Source organism: Hypanus sabinus, unplaced genomic scaffold, assembly GCF_030144855.1.
Source record: "Hypanus sabinus isolate sHypSab1 unplaced genomic scaffold, sHypSab1.hap1 scaffold_81, whole genome shotgun sequence".
NCBI lineage: Eukaryota > Metazoa > Chordata > Chondrichthyes > Myliobatiformes > Dasyatidae > Hypanus > Hypanus sabinus.
The window spans coordinates 1,168,520-1,191,670 of NW_026781662.1; the positions used below are offsets into that span (position 1 = coordinate 1,168,520).

Below are 23,151 nucleotides of genomic sequence, written 5' to 3' on the forward strand. Positions count from 1 at the left end.
ACAAATCTTACTGCTTTTACTGAGGTTACGAGGAAAGTTGACAAGGGTAAAGCAGTGGATGTTGTCTATATGGATTTCAGTAAGGCCTTTGACAAGGTTCCGCATGGATGTTTAGTTAGGAAGGATCAATCGTTTGGTATGAATATTGAAACAGTAAAATAGATTCAACAGTAGCTGAATGGGGAGATTCCAGAGAGCAGTGGTAGATAACTGTTTGTCAGGTTGGAGGACGGTGACTAGTGGTGTGCCTCAGGGATCAGTATTGGATCCAATGTTGCTTGTCATATACATTAATGATCTGGATGAGGGGCTATTAAATTGGATTGGTAAATATGCAGATGATACTAAGGTAGGTGGCGTTGTTGAAAATGAAGTTGTTTTTCAAAGCTTGCAGAGAGATTTAGGCCATTTAGAAGAGTGGGCTAAACAATCGCAGATGGAGCTTAATGCTGATATGTGCGAAGTGCTAAATTTTGGCAGGAATAATCCAAGTAGGACATACATGGTAAATGGCAGGGCATTGAAGAATGCAGTAGAACAGAGTGATCTCGGAATAATGGTGCATAGTTCCCTGAAAGAGGAATCTCATGTGGATAGGGTGTTGATGAAAGCTTTTCGTATGCTGGCTTTTATAAATCAGAACACTGAGTATAGGAATTGCGATGTGATTTTAAAATTGTACAAGGCATTGGTAAGGGCGAATTTGGAGAATTGTGTACAGTTCTGGTCACCAACTTATAAGAAAGATGTCAAGAAAATAGAGAGAGTACAGGGGAGATTTACTAGAATGTTACGTGGGTTTCAGCACCTAAGTTGCAGGGGAAGGCTGAACAAGTTATGTCTTTATTATTTTGAGCGTCGAAGGTTGAGGAGGAACTTGATAGAGGTATTTAACATTATGAGGGGGAGAGATTGTGTTGATGTGAATCGGCTTTTATTCTTTTGAGAATAGTGGAGATTCAAACAAGAGTAAATGTGTTGAGAGTTAGGGGGCAAAAGTTTATGGGTAACACGAGGGGGAATTACTTTACTCAGAGAATGGTAGTTGAGTGGAACGAGCTTCCAGTCGAAGTGGTAGAGACAGGTTCGGTATTGTAATTTAAATAAAATTGGATACGTATATGGACAGGAAATGGATGGAGGGTTATGGGTTGAGTGCAGGTAGGTGGGACAAGGTGAGAGTAAGCGTTCGGCACGGACCAGAAGGCCCTAGATGGCCTGTTTCCGTGCTGTAATTGTCTTATGGTTATTTGATCAGACGCAGACAGAGTCTCTCTCTCCATGGACCCATCACACACCCCAGGTTCAGACGTGGAGCGAAGCTCCCTGCACAATCCCGGGATCAGACACTGAGTGAAGTTCCAGTCCATAACTGTCTGTCCCACACTTTTGGAGTCAAACACAGAGATTAGCTCCCTGAACAAAGCCTCGACTCACACTGCCTCTATGAGACAAGAATGAATCTCTCTCTCCCTAGACTCATCACACATTTCAGCCTTCAGATGTGTGATGAAGCTTGCAGCACACCGTCCCGTTACTCTGATCCCGGGTCAGATGCTCAGTATTACTCTTTCCACACCGTCTCATCACACACTACAGCGGTCTGACAACAGAATTTAGATCCTTCCACAAAGTCCAGTAACGCAGCCTTGGTCAGGCTCAGTGTGAATCTCACTCTCCACGGCCGCATCACGCACTCCAGCGGTCAGACACAGAAAGGAACTCCCTCAGCACATTCGACAAATGTCCGAGGGAGAGTGATTCTCCCTCCACAGCTTCTCAACACAACACAGAGCAAAGTGTCAGACACAGAGGGAAGTTGCCTGCATACGGTCCCATTACACACTTCCGGGTTTAATAAAATGTAAATCTCCCTCCTTACGTCCCATGACACACTTCCTGGCGAGCCACAGAGTGAGACTATCTCTGCACCGACTCATCGTGATACCCTGTGTTCTCACAGAAAGCAAGGTTTCTCCCACAAGCTCCCATGGCACAGCACCGGGGTCAGACTCCCTCCACAACATCCGATCACACAATCGGGTGACAAATAGAATGACATCCCGTCACACAGTCCCGGATTCTCTGTGAAACTCTCTGTCCACTGTGTCATAACACACTTCAGGGGTCAGAGATGGGGTGAATCTCTCTGGGCACTGTCCCATCACACAATCCCGCTGTTAGACACAGATTTAAGGTGAATCCATATTATCCCATCAGACATTCCCGGAGTGAGACATCGAGTGAAGCTGTAATGTTACGTGTCACAACCCCGTGGTCAGACCCAGAGTGAATCCACCTCCTCAAAGTCCCATCACAATTTCCTGGATACATTGATAGAGTGAATCTTCCTCCACGCATTCCAATCACACAGTCACCGGGTCAAACACAGAGAGAATAACCCTCCATACCATCTCTTCACACACTCCCGATGTCAAGCACAGAGTGACCCATTCTCTCTCCATGCCTGCCCTGTGATGAGGAGCGGGTGAAATAGGGGGATGATGCCTCACCTCTTCTGCTGGTCAAAAATTTACGGAACTGGTGACGGAGATCGCTGTGTATTTGTTTAAAAACGGACAGATTAGAGTTGAGCCCAGAAAGCCTGGATTGAAGGGCTGAGTTTTACTCATGGTTGTTTCGGTGGCAGGTTTCCTTAGACTGACGAATCTGTGATACTGAGAGAGATGGTGAAGGATATTTAGCGTTTACAGTGACCCGTGAGTCAGCGTCACGTTACCGAACGGGTCACAGAGAATGTTGTGTCAGTGTCACGGTGAAGGATGTACTTGTGGCACAGTGAGAGGCGTCGGCGTCAACTTGAGACAAACAGGCAGACATATTGATCCCGAGCGAAATTAGGTAATCCCGAGGGAAATGAGAGGCGTGTCTGTGTCACGCTGAGGGGTATATCAATGTCACGATGAAGATTTAGGTCATGTTACAATGGGGGTCTACATAAGTATCCTGTCGGTCAATCCGAGTTGCTGTGAGGAACGTGTCGGTGTCACTGTGACAGGTGTTTAGGTGCCCGGGCCCGAGTTTGAACAGATTTATGTGAGAAGGAAGAAAAAGATGACAGTAAAGTTATTTCTACGGTCAGAGTAATACAGAGAGGAAGAGGTGGAGAATTTCTTAAATGTATTTATTTTAATGCTAGGAGCACTGCAAGAAAGGTAGATGGGCCGAGAGCATGGAATGATACCTGGAAATATGATGTTGTAGCAATTAATTAAACATCGCTACAGGAGGAGTGTGATTGGCAACTAAATATTCCAGGAATTCGTAGTTTCAGGTGTGATAGAATCGGAGGGATAAGGGAGGGAGTTGTAGTATTGCTTGTTAGAGAAAATATTTCAACCGTGCTCTGGCAGGATAAATTACACGGCTTGTCTAGGGGAACTTTTTGGATGGAATTGAGGAACTAGAAAGGTGTGGTAAAACTTATAGGGATGTATTATAGACCACCTAATGAGGAGCGAGAATTGGAGTAACAATTTTGTAGGGAGTTAGCAGATATTTGTAGTAAGCGTCGGGAAGCCCATTCTGTAAAAGAGCTGGGCGCATTGGAGCCTGTAAAGTGTGAGCAAAATAGTTTGTTTGTTTGCTTGTTTGTTTTTGTTTGCAACAATACATAGAGGAGCCAACAAGAGAATGGGCAGTGAGTGCAAAAGCTCAGTCATTTGCCAGATGATCAGGGGGATGGTCGGCTACGGGACACTTTAATATGACCGGTTGATGGTGTGGCTGGTAATTGCAACCGTCTCACCCTCACACAACACGGTGCTCAACACAGAGTGGAGCTCTTCCACACAATCCCATCACACACGCCAAGGATCAGATACAGAGTGATGCTCCCTCCGTCGCATTCCTTCACACGCACACTGTGCCAGTCACAGAGTGAAGCATCTTCTACTACATCATTTCACAGAACATGGACGTCAGGTGAAGAGTAACGCTCTTCTCCAGACACTCCCATCTTAATCCCGGGCGTTGAACACAGTGCGAGGATCGCATGGCACTCTCTCATCAGACACTCCCGGTATAAGACACGGAGTGAAGCTCCCTCCAGACTCTCCCAAGACACATTCCTGGGATCAGTCACAGAGTGATGCTGCCTGCATAACATCCCATCGCAGAGAAACTGCATCTAATGCAAAGTAAAGCTTACTCTATACCGTACCATCATTCACTCCCAGGGTTCGACACAGAGTGAAGCTCCCTCTACAAAGTCCCAACACACATTCCTGGGGTCAGAAACAACCTGGGGCTCCCTCTGAACTGACCATTACCCGTTTCCGGAGTCAGATAAAAACACCATCCACACCCTCCCATAGACTGAATATGCGTTTTCACCGTCCCATCACACTGTACTGCTGACAGACTCAATTTGCAAGGTTTAGCTCCGTCAACACCGTCCCATCTTAAACTAGAGGAGTCAATTACACATTTCCTTCCCACCATCCTATCACAGACTGACTGGGGGACACATAAAAACAGAATTTCAATCCACACCGTCCAGTGACGCGCTTCTGGGGTGAGAAACAGGAACTTCCAATCATCCAATCCGTTGCCAGACACTTTGGGTAATCTCCTTCAGCGGTGTCCCATCACGGAACCCAGGAGACAAACACAAAGAGAGACTCCCTTACATGTTACAACATACCCAACAGAGGTCAGACATAGCGTGAAGCTCTCTGTCCCTACGGCCCCATCATACATGCATGGCTTCAGACTGCCCGCTGCTCACTGTCACATCACACGTTCTTGCTGGTAGACACAGAGTGAAATTCCCTCCATACCGTCTCATCACACAGCCGGAAGAGACACGGAATGAAACCCCCTCAGCTCCGTCCTCTCCCGGGATCAGACACAGAGACAATCTCCCTCCACACCGTCTGGTCACCCGCCTGTGATCAGAGAGGAAATGAAGCAGTGTCTGCACAATCCCGCCGCATACTTACGTGGCCAAACACAGTATGCTGATACCTCAACCTAGTGACATCACACAACATACGTGTCAAAAAACGAGTAAACTCCCTCCGCACCGTCCTATCACACACCACTGGTATCAGACAGAGCAGAACATTATCCAGACACACGTCACCGTTCCCGGTGTCAGACACACGCATGACCCTCCCCCCAAGTGCATCCACCCACCCCACTGTCCGCCATATCTCCTCACCACACGCACAATGTGTCAAACACAGAGACCTATCATACACAAACGGAGTGAGACACAGAGTCAAGCGCCCTGCACACCGTCCAATAATAGACAGCCTGTGTCAGGCACAGTGTGAATCTCTCTCTCCACGTCCCCATCACACACTCCATTGAAAGAAAATTCCTCAGCACAGACACGAAATAGATTTAGACATCGAACGTAGAATAGTGCACGATAGTACAGGACTTTTGACACATTATGTTATACCGACCCTTAAACCCTGCCTCCCATATATCACCCCAAATTAAAGTCCTCCATATACTTATCTATAGTGTCTTAAATTTCACTTGTGTTTCAGCCTCCACCATTGATTCAGGCAGTGCATTCCACGCACCAGACACTCCTTCCCACCCCTTACCTCATAGCCATGTCCTCTTGTATTGAGCACTGGTGCCCTGGGGATGAGGCGCCGCTGTCCACTCCATCTACTCCTCATAATATTTTGCATTCCTCTATCATGTCTCCTCTCAACTTTTGTCTCTCCAAAGAGTAAAGCCCTAGGCCCCTTATTCTCTAATCATACTCCATAATCTCTAAATCAGTCAGCATCCTGGTAAATCTCCTCTGTGCCATTTCCAATGTTTCCACATCCTTTCTATAGTGAGGCGAGTAGAACAGTACACAATACCCAAATGTGGCCAAACCAGAGTTTTATAGAGCTCCATCATTACCTCGCGACTCTTAAAATATGAAAGCTAACACCCCATGAGCTTTCTTAACTACCCTATCTATCTGAGTGGCAACATTCAGGGATCTGTAGACATGTACCCCCGTATTGCTCTGCTCCTCCGAACTACCAAGTACCCTGCCTTATACCTTGAACTCTGCCTTGGAATATGTCCTTCCAAAGTGTGCCACCTCACACTTCTCCGGGTTGAACTCCATCTCAGCCCACTTCTGCATCCTATCAATGTCTCTCTGCAATCGTTGACAATTCTCTACACAATCCACAACACCACCAACCTTTGTGTAGTCTGCAAACTTGGTAAGCCACCATTCTACCTCTCATCTAGGGTTTTAATAAAAATCACGAAAAGTAGAGGTCGCAGAGCAGGTCCTTGTGGGACTCCACTAGTCACTTGCTTTCTGCAGGCAAGCCAACTCTGAATCCACCTGGCCAAGTTTCCCTGGATTCCATGCCTTCTGATTTTCTGAATAAGCATAACGTTTGGATCCTTGTCAAATGCCGTACTAAAATCCATGGAGATCACATCTACTGCACTGCCCACATCTATATGACTTGTTCTCCTCAGAGAACACTATCAGGCTTGTTAGGCACAATCTGCCCTTCACATAGCCATGTTGACTGTCCCTGATCAGACCATCATTATCAAAATGCCCATAGATCCTATCTCTAATAATCTGTTCCAATAGCTTTCCCAACACAGACGTACGGCTCCCTGTCTATAATTACCCGGACTATCTCTACTACCTTTTATGAAGAAGGGGACAATATGCCTCCCTCCAAGCCACTGGTGCCATCCCCGTGGACAACGAGGGTATAAAGATCCTAGCCAAAAGTTCAGCAATCTCTTCCCCCACCTCTTGGAGCAGCCTGGGGAATATTCGGTCAGGCCCTGGGGACTTACCCATCCTAATGTATTTTAAGAACTCCAACGCCTCCTCTCGGTTAATATCAACATGATCCAGATCTTCAAATTCACTCATATTGTCCTCACCGTCATCAAACTGTCCCTCATTTCTGAATACCGAAGTAAGTATTCATGAGGAACTTCTTCACTTCCACAGTCTCCATGCACATCTTCCCACATTTATCTCTAATCGGTCCTACCTTCAGTTCTGTCATCCCTTTGATCTACACATAATAGAAGAATGCCCAGGGTTTTCCTTTACCATACTCGCCAAGGCCTTCCCATACCCACTTCCTGCTCTCCTCAGCCCCTTAGAAACAGAGAACCAGAGAACATTACAGCGCAGAGACAGGCTTTCTGGCCCTTCCTCGCTGTGCCCAACCATTCTTCTGCCTAGTCCCACAGACCTGCACCTGGGCCATATTTCCCCACACCCCTCTCATCCATATATCTCTCCAAGTTTTTCTTAACTGTCAAAAGTGAGCCCGCATTCACCACTTCATCTGGCAGATTCCACACTCCCGCCACAAGAAGCCCCACCTCATGCTCCCTTTAAACTTTTCCCCCTTCACCCTTATCCCCTGACCTCTGATTTTTTTTTTCTTTTATGTCTCCCCTGGCCTCAGTGGAAAAAAAAAATCTGCTGGCATTCACTCTATCTATACAAGGCATGGGCAAACTACGTCCCGCGGGCCATATGCGGCCCGTTAAGTTTTTTAAACCGGCCCGCAGAACGTGATGAAATTATATTAATTAACCTTGTTAACGTTTCTTCCCCACAATTCTGGCGTTTTCCCAATAGATGACGCAGTCTATATACATTGACCTTTGTTGAGGTGCAGAGTATTACTCCAAGTTTGCGCTTTACTTTGTGACCTTGTGGCGACCCATTTCCTGGCACATCCGAACCGGCTCACAATTAGCCAGCGTTCCGGCTAAGGGAGATAGCCTGCGGGGAATTGCGAGCGCAGAGCTCCGCATACTGGCGCGCTGTCACTGTTCTGTCATTGTGCGGGTCGTTGTTGAGTTTTGGCACAGGGGACAATTGAATAAGAAGGAGTAGGACAAGTAGACCTGCATCTCCTACCGTTTTTGAAATAAAGACAGTCAGGAGGAGAGTGATGATGATAATATCTTAATGGATAACAGAATTTTCAGTGCTTTAAAATAATAACATACTATTAAAAAAAGCTGTTTTTTATTCATTTAATTTTCAGTGTTTTAAAAGTCATTTCAATAAATAGCTAAATACCATGGGACTTCACAGACAGATATTTTGTTGTAATGCATTTGTTCATTTTCAATTGATATTAAAGCTCATGTTTTCTACATATCCCATGACATTTTATTTTCTCTTATGAGGTGTATTACCAAAACACTCCGTCCATCTGCTCCTGATCCGGCCCCCCTGTCAAATTTTAGAACAATTTGTGGCCCTCAAGTCAAAGAGTCTGCCCACCCCTGATCTATACCCACTAAATTTATACACCTCTGTCAAATCACCCTTTATTCTCCTGTGCTCAAGGGATTAAATTCCAACCTATTCAACGTTTCTCTGTAACTCAGTTTCTCAAGTCCCGGCAGCATCCTTCTCTGCACTCTTTCAACCTTATTAATATCCTGCCTGGAATTAGTTGACCAAAACTGCACACAATACTCCAAATTCGGTCTCAGAGATGTCTTATACAACCTATCCATTACATTCCATGAAGCTTACCATAGAACCATAGAACTATAGAACACTACAGCCCAGAACAGGCCCTTCAACCCTCCATTCTGCGCCGACCCATATAATCCAAAAAAAAAAGTACTTAACCCACACTACCCCATAACCATACATTTTTCTTTCATCAATGTGCCTGTCCAGGAGGCTCCTAAATACCTCTAATGTTTTCTCCACCACCACCATCCCTGGCAAGTCATTCCAGGCACTAACAATCTTCTGTGTAAAAAAATTACCCCAGATGTCTCCCCTAAAACTCTCTGCATTAATTTTGTAGATATGCATTCTGGTGTTTGCTATTGGCGCCCTGGGAAAAAGGTACTGATTATCCATCGTATCCATGCATCTTGTAGACCTGTATCAAGTCCCCTCTCATTCTTCTACGCTCCAAAGAGAAAAGTCCCAGCTATGCTAACCTTGCTTCATGTGACTTTTTCACCAATCATTCAACATCCTGGCAAATCTCCACTGCACCCTCTCCATAGCTGCAACATCCTTCCTATAATGAGGTGACCAGAATTGAACATGATAGGGTGCGGTCTCACCAGAGATTTGTAGAGTTGCAGCATGACCTCTATACTCTTGAACACAATCCTCTTTTTAATGAATCCTAGCATCCCATAGGCCTTCTTAAATACCCTATCAACCTGTGCAGCGACCTTGAGGGATCTATGGATTTGAACCCCAAGATCCCTTTGTTCATACGCACTCTTAAGTAACTGACCATTAGTCCTGTACTCAGTCTTCTGGTTTGTCCTTCGAAAATGCATCACCTCACACGTGTCCGGATTGAATTCCATCTGCCATTTTTCTGCCCAACTCTGAAGCCTGTCTATATCCTCTGGTAACATTCGACAATCCGCAGCTCCATCCACAACTCCTCCAGTTTTCGTGTAATCCGCAAACGTACTCACCCATGCTTCCGCCTCTGCATCCAGGTCATTATAAAAATCTCAAATAGCAGGGGTCCAAGGACAGATCCCTGCGGCACTTTACTAGTCACCGACCTCCAGGCAGAATACGTATCTTCCACTGCTTTCTTCCTTTAAACCGTTTTTTATTTTACCCAAACAGCCAAGGCTCTACTTATCCCATGCCTTATGACATTCTGGATGAGTTTCCCATGAGGGACCTTACGATCTCTTCTCTTAATTCCCACAACAACCTGGTGTGCATCATAACCGGCCCTGGGGATTTATCAATCTGAATGTTTTTAAGAAGATCCAGCACTTCTTCCTTAATCTCCACATTGTCCAGCATACAGGCCCTCTCTACCTCCAACTCATCCTGATCAAGATACTTTTCTCTTGTGAATACTGAAACAAAGTATCCATTTTGGACATCCCCAACCTCCTCCACTTCCAGGCACATGTTGCCCACTTTATTCTTTTGCGGTCCCATCCTCCTATTCTTCACATATGCATAGAACGCCTTGGAGATCTCCTTAATCCTACATACCAAGGCCTTTTCATGTCCGCTTCGTGCTCTCCTTAGTCCTTTCTTTAGCTCCTTCCTGACTATATTTCTCATAAGCCCCTCTTACCTGCTTCTTGCTATTTCTAACAAATGCTTCCTTTTGCCTCTTGACGACTTGCCTCACATGTTTCGTCAGCCATGGTTCCCTTTTCCTCCCATTTTTCCTTGCCTCAGTGGGAAAAACCTATCCTGAACCCAGCTCAAGTTGTCCCTCAGCTTCTCCCACATTACTTCTGTGCTTTCCCCTTTGAACATCCGTTTCCAATTTACTCTTGCTAGTTCCTGCTAGTTCTTCACAGTTTGCTTCTTAAGCTCCTTTTTTGCTAACCTAAATTCCTCAATAGAAAAATCTGAACCTCGCTTCCTGAACCTCATGCAGGCTGCCTTTCTCCACCTGAAATGTTTTCCCACCTCACTTGTCACTCATGGGTCCTTCACCCTACCGTTCTTTATTTTCCTCAAGGGGACAAATTTATTCCTAACATCCTGCAAGAGATCCCGAAATATCGACCACGTCTCCACAGTTCATTTCCCTGCAAAACGCCATCCCAATACACATGCAAGTTCTAGCCTTATAGCTTAATAATTCTCCGTTCCCCATTTAAAAAAAGACGATCCTCTCTGATTCATTCCTTTTCCTTGATAATGCTAAAGGCCAGGGAGCAGTGATCTCTGCTCCCCATATGCTCACCCACTGACATATCGGTGACCTGACTTGGTTCGTTACCTTTTACTGGATCCAGAATGACATTCCTCCTGGTCGGCCAGTCAACATACTGTGACAGGAATCCGTCCTGGACACACTTAACAAACTCTGCCCATCTAAACCATTGGAAATAATTTAGTACCAATCAATATTAGGGAAGTAAAAGTCACCTATGATAACCTGTTATTTTTGCACCTTTCCAAAATCTGCCTCCCAATCTGCTCCTCGGTCACTCTGCTGCTACCAAGGGGCCTATAGAATATTCCCAACAGAGTAACGGCTCCCTTCCTGTTCCTGGCTTCCATCCATTCTGATTCAAAGAGGATCCGGCTACATTACCCAACTTGTCTGTAGCTGTTGTAGTATCCCTGACTAGTAACGCCGCCCCTCCACCCTCCACCCCCGCCCATCCCTGTTAAAACACTGAAATTCAGGAATATTGAGAATCCAATCCGGCCCTGGTACCAGCCAAGTCTCTGTAATGGCCACGACATCATAATTCCATGTATGTATACAAGCTCTCAATTCATCCCCATTGTTCCTGATGTTTCTTGCATTGATGTGCACACACTTCAGCCCTTCTACCCAACTACCTTTACAACCTTTATTCTGTTTCTCTTTCCTCAAATGCTAGTTCTGGCTTTACTCCATGCACGGTACTTGCAGTTCTCCCATGACCTTTATCATTCTGCACCTCACTATCTGTTCTAACACTTTGGTTCCTCTCCACCTGCAAATCTAGTTTAAAGCTCACGGAGCAGCACTGGCAAACCTTCCCGGAAGGATTTTAGTCCCTCTACCGTTCAGTTGCAGCCAGTCCCGTCGGAAGATGTACCGGACCCAATTGTCCAGATACATGAAGCCCTCCCTCCTGCACCAACTCCTTAGCCACGTATTTAGCTGCATTATCACCTATTTCCCGCCTCACGAGCAAGTGGCACTGGAAGCAATCCTGAGACTACAACCCTGGCCGTCCTCTGCTTCATTTTGCACCTAACACGCTGAAATCCTTTTGCAGGACCTCCCCCTTCTTCCTATCCACGACACTAGTCCCGATATAGACCACAACATCTAGCTGCTCACCCTCCCTCTTGAGAATACTGTGAACTCGATCCGAGATATCGCGGTCCCTTTCACCAGGGAGGCAACAGAGTATCCGAGATTCTCAACCTCTCCCAATGAACCGCTTATCTGCCCCCCACCAACTATTGAATCCCCTACTCCTACTGCTCTCCTCTTTTCCCTACTTCCCTTCTGAGCTGAGGGTCCAGTCTCGGTGCCAGGGACGTGACCACTGCATCTTGTCCCTGGTAGGTCATCCTCACCAACAGTATCCAAAACGGTGTATTTATTGTTGAGGGGAACGGCCACAGGTGTGCTCTGCTCTTTATGTCTATCCCCCTTCCCTCTCATGACAGTCACCCATCTACCAGTCACATGACTCTTAGGGGTGACTATCTCCCTGAAACTCTTGTCTATCTCAGCCTCTGCCTCCCGAATGATCCGAAGTTGATCCAGCTCCAGCTCCTGTTCCCTAACCCGGTTTGTTAGAAGGTGCAGCTGGATGCACCTTTTACAGGTGTAGTCATCAGAGACAAAAGTGCTCGCCCTGACTTCCCACATCCCACAAACGGAGCACTCAGCTGCCCTAACTGCTGCCTCCATTACCTAATACTAAACTAAATAGATTAATTAAAGGAGCAGACCCGGCCTTACCTCACCGGGAGCAAGCTTGACCTTAGTCTCTGCTCGCCGTGGCCTCTGTAGCGAAAGCCTTCCTACTCTGACTCCCACTAATCCGTTGCCAGCTCCGGTAATCTGTTCGTTTTCGTTAAATTCTCCTGCTGTCTCCGAGGCCGACCTTCAAACGCCCTGTTCAAACTACAGAAGATATGACTACCCCCCTCTCAATCTGCTAGCGTTTTTAGCTCTCCCGCTGTCTGAGAATAAGAGAGATTGCCCCTCGAAGGATTCTTAACACACCACAGAGCAAAGTGTCAGAAACTGAGGGAAGCTGCATCTACACGGTCCGATCACATATTCCCGAGTTTAACAGTGTGAATCTCCCTCCTTACCTCCCATCACACAGTTCCTGGCGAGTGACAGAGTGAAGCTGTCTCTAAACCGTCCTATCACACACACCTGTGTTCTCACACAAAGCAATGCTACCCCCACCTCCTCCAATGGCACAGTCACGGGGTGAGAAACCATCCCCAATATCCACAATATCCAATCACAGAAACCGGTGTCAAATAGAATGGAAGTCCCTCTGTACTGTCCCATCACACAATCCCGGAGTCAGACAGAGTGAAGCTCCTTCCACACCGTCCCATCACACACTCCAGGGGTCAGACACAGAGTGAATCTCCCTCCACACCATCCCATCACACACTCCCGGGGTCAGACACGGGGTGAATCTGTGTCTACCTTGTCCATTCAGACATTCCCGGAGAAAGACATGAAGTGAAACTGTAATGTTACGTCTCACAATCCCGTGATCAGACACAGAGTGAATCCACCTCCACAACGTCCCATCACACTCTCCTGGATTCAGTGATAGAGTGAAACTTCCTCAACGCAGTCCCATCACACACTCACCGGATCAAACACAAAGTGAATCACCCTCTATTACCATCTGTTCACACACTCCTGATGTCAAGCACGGAGCGACGCTTCCTCTCCCCATGCCTGCCCTGTGATGGGGAGACGGTGAAAGAGGGGGGATGATGCCTCACCTCTTCTGCCGATCAAAAATTTACAGATTTGAGCCTTGGTTTCGTTAATAGATCTGTACTTCGTTTCCATGTCAGTGAACTGGTGATGGAGATCGATGTGCATTCGTTTAAGAGACTGATGAATCTGCGATACTGAGAGAGATGGTGAAGGATGTTTAGCGTTTACCGTGACTCGTGAGTCAGCGTCACGCTACCGAAAGGGTCACAGAGAGGGTTGTGTCACCGCCACGGTGAAGGGTGGCACAGTGAAAGATGTGCTGGGGGCACAGTGAGAGGTGTCGACGCCAGGTTGAGGGACGAGTCTGTCACGCTGAGGATTTATCAATGTCCTGGTGAAGTTTTTGTTGTTACCATGGGGTTCTGAGCGAGTATCGTGCGGAGTATCTCAGAGTTCCTGTGAGGAACGTGTCGTTGTTACTGTGTTAGAAGTTCCTGTGCCCGGAGGCGGGACAAAATGAAGTGCATCTCGATGTCATGGCGACAGAAATGTCAGTGTGAGTGGCGTTGTGGAGTGACGGTGTTGGAGTATCTGTGTCATGGTGTGGGGTGTGTCTTTGTCACGGTGAGAGGCATACCATCGCTACGGTAGGTGTGACAGTGTCAAGCTGAGGTGTGCGCCGTTGTCATGGAGTGTACTATGTGTGTTTCGCAGTGAATTTCAGTGTCCCAATTGCGGTAAGGATTTTCTTGTGTCAGGGTGAGGTGTGGGTAATTACCTCTGTGAGTGGTGCATCGGTGTTATGTTATCCCGTCTCAGTAAGGGGTGTGACAGTGACATGTGAGTCTTTGTCACTGTGCGGAGCCGGTCGTGTCACAGTAAGCGGTGTCTCCGTGTCTCGGTGAGGTACGTGTCGGTGTCATATTGAGATACGTGTTGCGATACGTTGAGCTGCGAGTCCGTGTCACAGTGAGGTTTTACATTCACGTTTCATTCCACACTGTTGGTTTACGGTCTGACTCCAACCGGAGTCCGATCGACTCACCATAGATCGACAGCCCGACCACGGTCACGAAGAGGACGGACGTAACGAGGCAGAGTATGCAGATTCTACGGTCCGGTCCATCTCCGAAGTTCTCGTTCGGCTCTTGCTTATGCGGACCTTTGGAGAGACCATGCAGATGAACAGAAGTAGAAGTCAGGTTATGGAGCGAGGGGAGCGATGGGCGGGAAAATGTGAGAGAATGGGGGAAAGCAAACGAAAAGAGAAAGGAGAGAGCGAATGGCGGCTTGAGAAGAGGGAGCCATTTTGATTTTTTTTTCTCATTGGGGGTAAGAGATGCGGGACTGCGCAGGCGTGTGACGTCGCGCAGTGAAGAGCGGAAGATTTTAAAGGAACACAGACTTACACAGCGGGCACAAGAGTGAGCCGGGAACAGTGTGAAGGCTTAAGAGCTTGGGCTCGATTTGAGTTAAAGGACAGGACCTTCAGGGGAGCAATCTCAGGATTGCTACCAGTTCCACGTACAGGTGGGTTTAGAAATAGTAAGATAGTGCAGATTAACAAGTGGCTGCAGACATGGTGCAGGAGGGAGAGCTTCAGATTTATAGATAATCGGGCAGTTTTTCAGGGAAGGTTGGATCTGTTCGGGCGGGACGGTTTACATCTGAAATGGAGGGTAACAAGTATTGTTGCAGGTATATTGCTAGAGAGGCTCCGTTGGATTTAAACTAGTTTTGCGGCGGGAGGGGAAACAGAGTGTAGGAACGGATGTATGGGAGATGGAAGAAAAAGAAGACATTAAAGTTCTTTGCACTGTTAGAGATAAACCGAGAGGACGAGGTTGGGAATTTCTTAAATGCATTTATTTTAATGCTGGGAGCTTTGTAAGAAAGGTGGATGAGCTTAGAGCATGGATTGATACATGGATATACAATGTTGTAGCTGTTAGTGAAACATGATTGCAGGAGCCGGGTGATTGGCAACTAAATATTCCTGGATTTCTTTGCTTCAGGTGAGATAGAATCAGAGGGAAAAGAGGGGGAGGGTTTGCGTTGCTTGTCATAGAACATATTAGAACGCTGCTCTGGCAGGATAGGTTACAGTGCTCGTCGTGCTTTTGGGTGGAATTAAGGAATAGGAATGGGAAAGGTGTAGTACATTTATAGGGTGTATTATAGATAACCTAACGGGGAGCGAGAATAGGAGGGACAAGTGTGCAAGGAGATAGCAGATATTTATAGTAAGCACAAGGCTGCGATTGTGGGAGATTTGAATTTTCCACACATAGACTATGAAGCCCATACAGTCAAAGGGATGGATAGTTCGGAGTCTGTATAATGTGTGCAGGATAGTTTATCGCAGCAATACTTGGGGAACAAACTGGAGAAGGGGCTGTGTTGGATCTACTTTAAGGGAATGAACTAGGTCAGGTGACGGAGGTATGTGCTGGGGAACATTTCGGATCCAGTGATCACAATTCCATTACGTTTAATATAATTATGGAGCAGGATAGGACTGGACCCAGTGTTGAGATTTTTGATTGGAGAAAGGCTAAATTTGAGGAGATGCGGAAGGATTTAGAAGGAGTGGATTGGGACAATTGTGGTCATTTAAATGTGATATTTTGAGGGTACAGAATCTTTATGTTCCTGTTAGGTTGAAAGGAAAGGTTAAAATTTTGAGAGGGCAATGGCTTTCATGGGATATTGGAAACTTGGCTCGTATAAACGAGAGGTACCTACAATAAATATAGGTAGCATGTTGTAAATGTGGTGCTCGAGGAATATAAAGTATGTAAAAAAATCTAAATAAATAAATTAGAAAAGCTAAAAGCAGCTTAGAGGTTGCTTTGGCAAGTAAGGTGAAAGTAAATCCAAAGGATTTCTACAGTTATATGAAAAGCAAAAGGACAGTGACGGATAAAATTCGTCCCTTAGGAAATCATGTGTGGAGCTAAAAGAGAGGGGGGAATTTTTGAACAATTTCTTTTCTTCTGTATTCACTAAAGAGAAGGATATTGTTTTGTGTAAGATAATGGAAACTAGTAGCGTAGTTATGGAAACTATGATTATAAAATTACTGGCGCTTTTAAAAAAATATAAAAGTTGATAAGTCTCCTGGTCCATTTGGGATTTCCCTAGGGCCTTGACTGAAGTTGCTGCAGAAATGTTAGAGGTACTGACAAAATATTTCAAATTCCATTAGAAACGGGGATTGTTCCGGAGAATTGGCGTATTGCTCATGTGCTTCCATTGTTTAAAAAGGGTTCTAAGATTAAACCTAGCAAATATCAGCCTGCATGTTTGACTCAGTGGCGTATAAATTAATGGATAGTATTCTTAGAGATTGTATCTATAAATATCTGGATAGACACGCTCTGATTAGGAGCAGTCAAATGGATTTATGTGTGGAAGGTCATGTTTGACAAATCTTATTGAATTTTTGTAGGGGTGAGAAGGTAAGTTGACGAGTGTAAAGCAGTGGATGTTGTCTATATGGATTTCAGTAAGGCCTTTGTCAAAGTTCCACACGTAAGGTTATTTAGGAAGGATCAGTCGGTACTAATATTGAAGAAGTAAAATGGATTCACAGGGCTTGATGGGAGATGCCAGAGAGTACTGGTGGAGAACTGTTTGTCAGGTTGGAGGCCGGTGAGTAGTACTGTGCCTCAGGGATCTGTATTGGGTCCATTTTTTGTCATATACATTAATGATCTGGATGATGGGGGGTTAAGTTGGATTATTAAGTATGTAGATTATAGCAAGATAGGTGGCGTTGTGGGGAATTAAGTAGGTTTTCTAAGCTTGCAGAGTGATACAGTTCAGTTAGAAGAATGGCTTGAATGATGGCACATGGAGTTTAATGCTGTTAAATGTGAGATGCTACATTTTGGTAGGATATACATGGTAAATGTTAGAGCACTGAGGATCGCAGTAGAACAGAATGATCGAGGAATAATCGTGCATTGTTCCCTGAAGGTGTAATCCCATGTGTATAGGGTGGTGAAGAAAGCTTTTGGAAAGCTGTCCTTTACAAATTAGAGAATTGAGTATAGGTGTTGGGATATAATGTTAAAATTGTACAAGGAATTGATAGACCAAATTTGGACTATTGTGTGCAGTTCTGGTCACTGAATTATAGTAAAGATGTCAACAAAATAGAGAGAGTATGGAGGACATTTACTAGAGATTTTTCTGGGTTTCAACAGCTAAGATACAGAGACAGGTTGAACAAGTTAGGTCTTTATTCTTTGGAGCAGAGAAGATTGAAGGGGGACTTGAAAGAGGTATTTAAAATTATGAGGGGGATACATAGGGTTGACGTGCATAGCCGTTTTTCATTGAGAGTCGAGGAGTCTTAAACAAGAGGACATGAGTTGAGAGTAAAGGTGCAAAAGATTATGGGTAACACGAGGGTGGAACTCTTACACAGAGAGTGGTAGCTTTGTGTGGAATGAGATTCCAGTAGAAGTGGTGGAGGCAGGTTCGTTATTGTCATTAAAAAAATGGATAGGTATGCGGACAGGAAAGGAGTGGGCGGTTATGGACTGAGATCAGTGCGAACTGTCGTATTTCAGAAAGACACGCTAGGGTGGGGCATTCACATTGAAGAGGAGGAAATATGGGAAGTATTATAGAATTGATGGACCCACGGCGACGGATTTACGGTTCCCAGAAATTGTGGTCAAGGTTGGATATGGTGGTGAAGATTTCATCTTCATCAATCAAGGCTCTGAATACAGGAGTCGATAGGTGACTTTGCGTTTGTACAAGATGTAGGGAAGGCCACTCTTGGAGAACAGTGTTTGTCCACCTGCGCTAGGAGAAATGCCACTGAGCAGCAAAGACTGCAGAGGGAGCATTACGGGGATATTGCCGAGACTCGAGGGACCGAGTTATTGAGATAATTCGGGCAGGTTAGGATTTTATTCCTTGGAGTTCATGGGTGACTGACAGAGGTTTATAAAACCACGTTGGGCACAAACAACGTGAATGCGCAGAGTCATTTCCTATAGACCTGGAGAATCGAGGATTAGAGCGCACAGTTTGTCTATAACAATGGATTCCAACAACTTTCCAAACTCTGCTGTCAGGCTAACAGTTCTATAGTTTCCTTTCTGCTGCGTACACCCTACCTAAATGGCGGAGTAACATTTGCAATTTCCCAGTCATCTTGTACAATGCCAGAATCTATCGATTCCTGGAAGATCATTGTCTCTGCAATCAGTCCAGCTACCTTCATCTGAACCCGAGGGTGCATTCCGTCGGGTCCAGTAGATTTATCCACTCTCAGACCATTAAGCTTCCTGAGCATCTTTTCAATCGTAACTTGCACTGCAGAGACGTAATTTCCCTGACACTCTTGAATGTCTGTTATACTGCAGACCTTCCAATGTGAAGTCCAATGCAAAGGATACTTTCAGTTCCTCTGTCTTCTCTGGGTCTCTCATTACAATATCCCCGGCGACGTTTTCTATTTATCAAATATCTACCCTTGATTCTCTTTTACATTTTATATAAATAAAAATTCATTCGAGCTAGCAGCGCTCATTCACTGTGATCATGGCTGATTTTCCACAATCAGTATCTCGTTGTTGCCTTCTCCCCATATCCCTTGACTCCGCTATCTTTAAGAGCTCTATCTAACTGTCTCTTGAAAGCATCCCGAGAGCTGTCTCCACTGCCTCCTGAGGCAGAGCATTCCACAGATCCACAATTCTCTGGGTGTAAACAAAATCCTCTAAATGGCCTACCGCTTATTCTTCAACGGTGGCTTCTATTTCTCAACTCCCTCATCTTCGGGAACAGGTTTACTGCCTTTAGCGTGTCCAATCCCTTCACACCCTTATATGTTTCAATCAGATCCCCTCTCATCTTTCCAATTCCTAGTGTATACGTCCAGTCGCTCCAATCTTTCAACGTATGACATTGTCGCCAACCCGGGAATTAACCTCGTGAACCTACACTGCACTACCCCAATAGCAAGAATTTCCTACCTCAAAATTGGAGACCAAATCTGCACACAGAACTCCCAGTGGAGTCACCTGGGCCCTGTTCAACGGCAGAACGACCTCCTTGCTCATATACTCAACTCGGCTTGTTATGAAGGCCAACATGCCATTAGCTTTCTATAACATGCCATTATTTTAGTATCTTCTTTGATATCCGCCGCCAGCTTCCTTTCATAATTCATCTTTTCCTTCCTAGTGACATTCTTAGTTTCCTCCAGCAAGTTTCTAAAATCTTCCCAATCCTCATATAATACGCGTGATGCAGCCTAATACAGGAATGCTATGTACCTGCATAAGTCCCTGTCAGTAAGCATGGGCACGAACAATGACACTGGACCCCGGCATCACTCTGATAATCAACACTGTTTTGGTTCTTGACTTTAATATTGCGCTATCTCTTACCATTTGACTGACCGAAGTTCAACTTCTGAGTTTGTCCGGGTTAAGCTCATCCCGCCATTTCTCCAACCCACATCAGAAACTGATCCACATCCTACTGAAATCTTTGCAGATCTTCTACACGGTCCACAACACCACTTAACTTCACGTATCATGTGTAGAACTACAAAGCCCCCATCTACGTTTTCAACAATATCACTTATTTTTAGCAGAATCAGGACAAGTGTCAGTGACTTCCAGAGATACAGATCACTTCGCTGGGATATAAGGCGGTGCATCAGTCACAGAATGCAGAATAAAGTGTCACAGTTACAGATAAAGTGCATGCAGGCAGACAGTAAGGTGGAAGGGTCACGAGGTGACGATTGTGAAGTTCAGCGTCCCTAATATCCTGATATGGGACTGTTCGGTTCTCTGTTAACAGTTGGATAGAAAACCTCCTTGAGCCTAGTTACAGCTATAGAAGACCATGGCCAGATCCCATTTGGAGCACTGTGTTCTGTTGTGCTCACCTCACTACGGGAAGGATGTGGACACTGTAGCGAGAGTGCAGAGGAGATTTACAAGGTAGTTGCCTGGATTCGGTGGCGTACATTATGAGAATAGGTTGACTGATCCGTCGGCACAACATTGTTGACCGTTGCGCCTGTAATGTGCTATACATTTATATGTTCTATGTTCTAGTGAGACATGCTTTCGTATCTCTTCCCCATGGGGTGGGTGCAGAAGACAGCATGACCGGGTAGTGGGGTTGGTTCTTTGATGATGATGACAGCAGGAGGTGTGGACAGAGTTCCTGGAGGGGAGGCAGTTTGCCGAGATGTGCTCAGGTGTGTCCACAGTGCTCTGCAGTCTCTGTATGAGGGTTCAGGAACCAGGACGGTTCATGAGAGCAAGGTGGTAGACCCGATGTGTAGGGAACTCAATAAGGCGTTTATTGTTTCCAGCTGTAAGCTAATCTGTAGAATGCTCTGGGGCCCAGAGAGAGTTTACTGACTGATTTCTGCAGATTGGTAGGCAGAATGTACGCTGAATTTTACAAGTCCCTTCACAAGGTCGCAGATAGTTGATCGTTCTGGAAGATGGAAGAGAGAGGGGTAGGGAGAGACGTAGGAGGAACGGAGCAGTGATAGAGGGAGGGAGAAGGGAATAGAGGGATGGTGGAAGATAGAAGAGATATGGAGATTCTGAATGGTGTGAGACCCGGGGTGAGTTGTCGGGATGATTTTACCGGTCTGACATATCAAGCACCGGTAGTGTATGTAGCGTATTTAATACAGATATGAACAATTGCTTCAATGGTTGTCTGCTCTGGATGATGATGTGGAACCCAGGAGATATTTCTGACTTATTTGATTGCGGAGGACCGATCAAATCGGGATGGTAGATGTAATATACCTAGATTTTAACAATGTCCCAGATGGTACACGGCTCTGGAAGATGGGCGCGATGCAGGCACGATTGACTGACTGATACACAATTGGGGCTGTGTGAGGAGGAAAGGTTTATGGTTGCAGTTCCTCTCTCAGACCTGGAACCCGTCACTAGCAGAAGAAATGCAGTCTAAATCGGAAAAGTGCGAGTTATCGTATTTCAGTAACACAGCCCAGGGTTGGACTTTCACAGCGTTCCGGGGGAACACTGAAGAGTGTTGGAGAACAGAAGGACCCGCGATCCAGGAACACGGTTCCCAGAAAGTGAAGTCACAGGTAGACAGGGAGGTGAAGAATGCATCTGAACGCAAGCCTTCATCAGAGTGTCACCGACTACAGGAGTCGGGCGACCATGTTGTAGTTGTACATGACGTTGATACACCTGGAGTACGGTGTTCAGTGTTGGTCGTCCTGTTCCCGGAAAGATGCAATCAAACTGAAAATGAGTGCACCGGGAGATTTACGACCACGTCGCCTGGACTCCAGGGACTGAGTTAGGGAAAGAGGTTGGGTAGATTCCGACTTTATTCCTTGTAGCGAAGGGATGAACTTTCAGAGGTATATGAAGCCACGAGGAGCACAAACAGAGTGAATGGTGCAATTATTTCCCCTAGACCTGGACAATCGAGAGCGAGAGCGCACAGGTATAAGGAGAGAGGGGAAAAATGATTCAGCTGGTGAGCCGATTGACAACGGTTTGTTACCCAGTTGGTGGTCAGTCAGTGGAACGAGCGGCCAGGGAATTGGTGGACACGAATGCCTCACACAATAGGGCCTTTGGGAGTATGACACGTGAGCCATCTGGAATGACGTCATTGCTGCATCACTGACCTGTTTGTATATTGATGAGGGGTTCGAATTTCCGAATGTTCAACTTTGTGTTGGTGGAGGTCTGATAGTCTGCGAGAGAGAGATAGACAAGGCAGAGTGAGAGCGCAGCAGAAATTCGGGGACAGTGAGGTGCAGAATAGAGTAAATGACCTGTTTCTGTATTGATGAGGCGTTCGCTTTCCGAATGTTCATCCCGGTATAGAAGGAGTAGAGAGAGGCTCGGAGATATTTATCGAGCGGGCTGAATTTATAAGTGAGATTGAGGCAGGAAAGGAGGGAAAGAGGAAGGGGAAGAGAGAGAGAGTGGGAGAGAAGGAATAGAGAGAATACCGTGAGAGACATGGCGGGGGAGAGTGGGCAGGGAGGAGTCTGTGGTTTAGTAGAGAGAGAGAGGAGGGTGGCGTTAGAGGGGAGCGAGAGAAAAAGAAAAAACAACATGGGGAGAAGTGAGACAGAGAATAGATAAAGGGAGATGGTGGACAAGGGTCTGACTGAGGAGAAGAGAGCGGAGAAGAGAGGGAAAGAAGAATAAGCGTGAGAGGGAAAGGAAGAGAAAAGGTGGGAAGGGATAAGTATTGTGCAGAGTGAGAGAAGGACGAGGAGAGCGAAGGGGCGAGAGAGGATTAAAATATATTTTAGTGTGCTCCCTCCGCACCGTCCCACCACACAATCCCGGGGTCAGACACAGAGTGAATCTCGCTCCACACCGTCCCACCAGACACAGAGTGAACCTCCCTCCCTCCGTCTCTCTGCCCACTCACTTCGGGAGGAAGACCGTGTTTTTGAGAACTTCACATTCATGTAAGTCTCGCTATCGTCCATCCTGTCGAGGATACTCTGCGTCTCTGAGCTCAGAAAGGGGAAGGACCGTTGTCAGAGGAAACCTGTTTTGACAAAGGAGTCAGACCGACACCAACAAACACGACATGAGAGGCTGATAAAGAGGAACCGAGAGCAGACGGTGGAGGAGGTGCCGTGGAGAGGGACTGAGAGTGTGCGAGAGTGTGGCCCACGAAGATAAAAGTGGAGGAGAGAAGAGTAGTGAGAGTGGGTAGAAAGAGGGGGAGGGAGATGGGGGAA

The 23,151-nt window shown here is 46.1% G+C and overlaps 1 protein-coding gene across 1 annotated transcript in view; it reads right to left on the bottom strand.

Moving 5' to 3' along the window:
- Window positions 1–22,893, bottom strand: part of LOC132390238 (C-type lectin domain family 12 member A-like) — a 29,344-nt gene extending 6,451 nt beyond the window's left edge. The window contains exons 1-3 of the mRNA XM_059962849.1: window positions 22,833–22,893; window positions 14,440–14,556; window positions 13,457–13,588 (exon numbers count right to left, since the gene is read on the bottom strand). Of these exons, the coding sequence (XP_059818832.1) occupies window positions 13,457–13,588; window positions 14,440–14,556; window positions 22,833–22,893 (310 nt within the window). The remainder of the gene's footprint in view (window positions 1–13,456; window positions 13,589–14,439; window positions 14,557–22,832) is intronic.
- Between the last annotated feature and the right edge of the window lie 258 nt (window positions 22,894–23,151).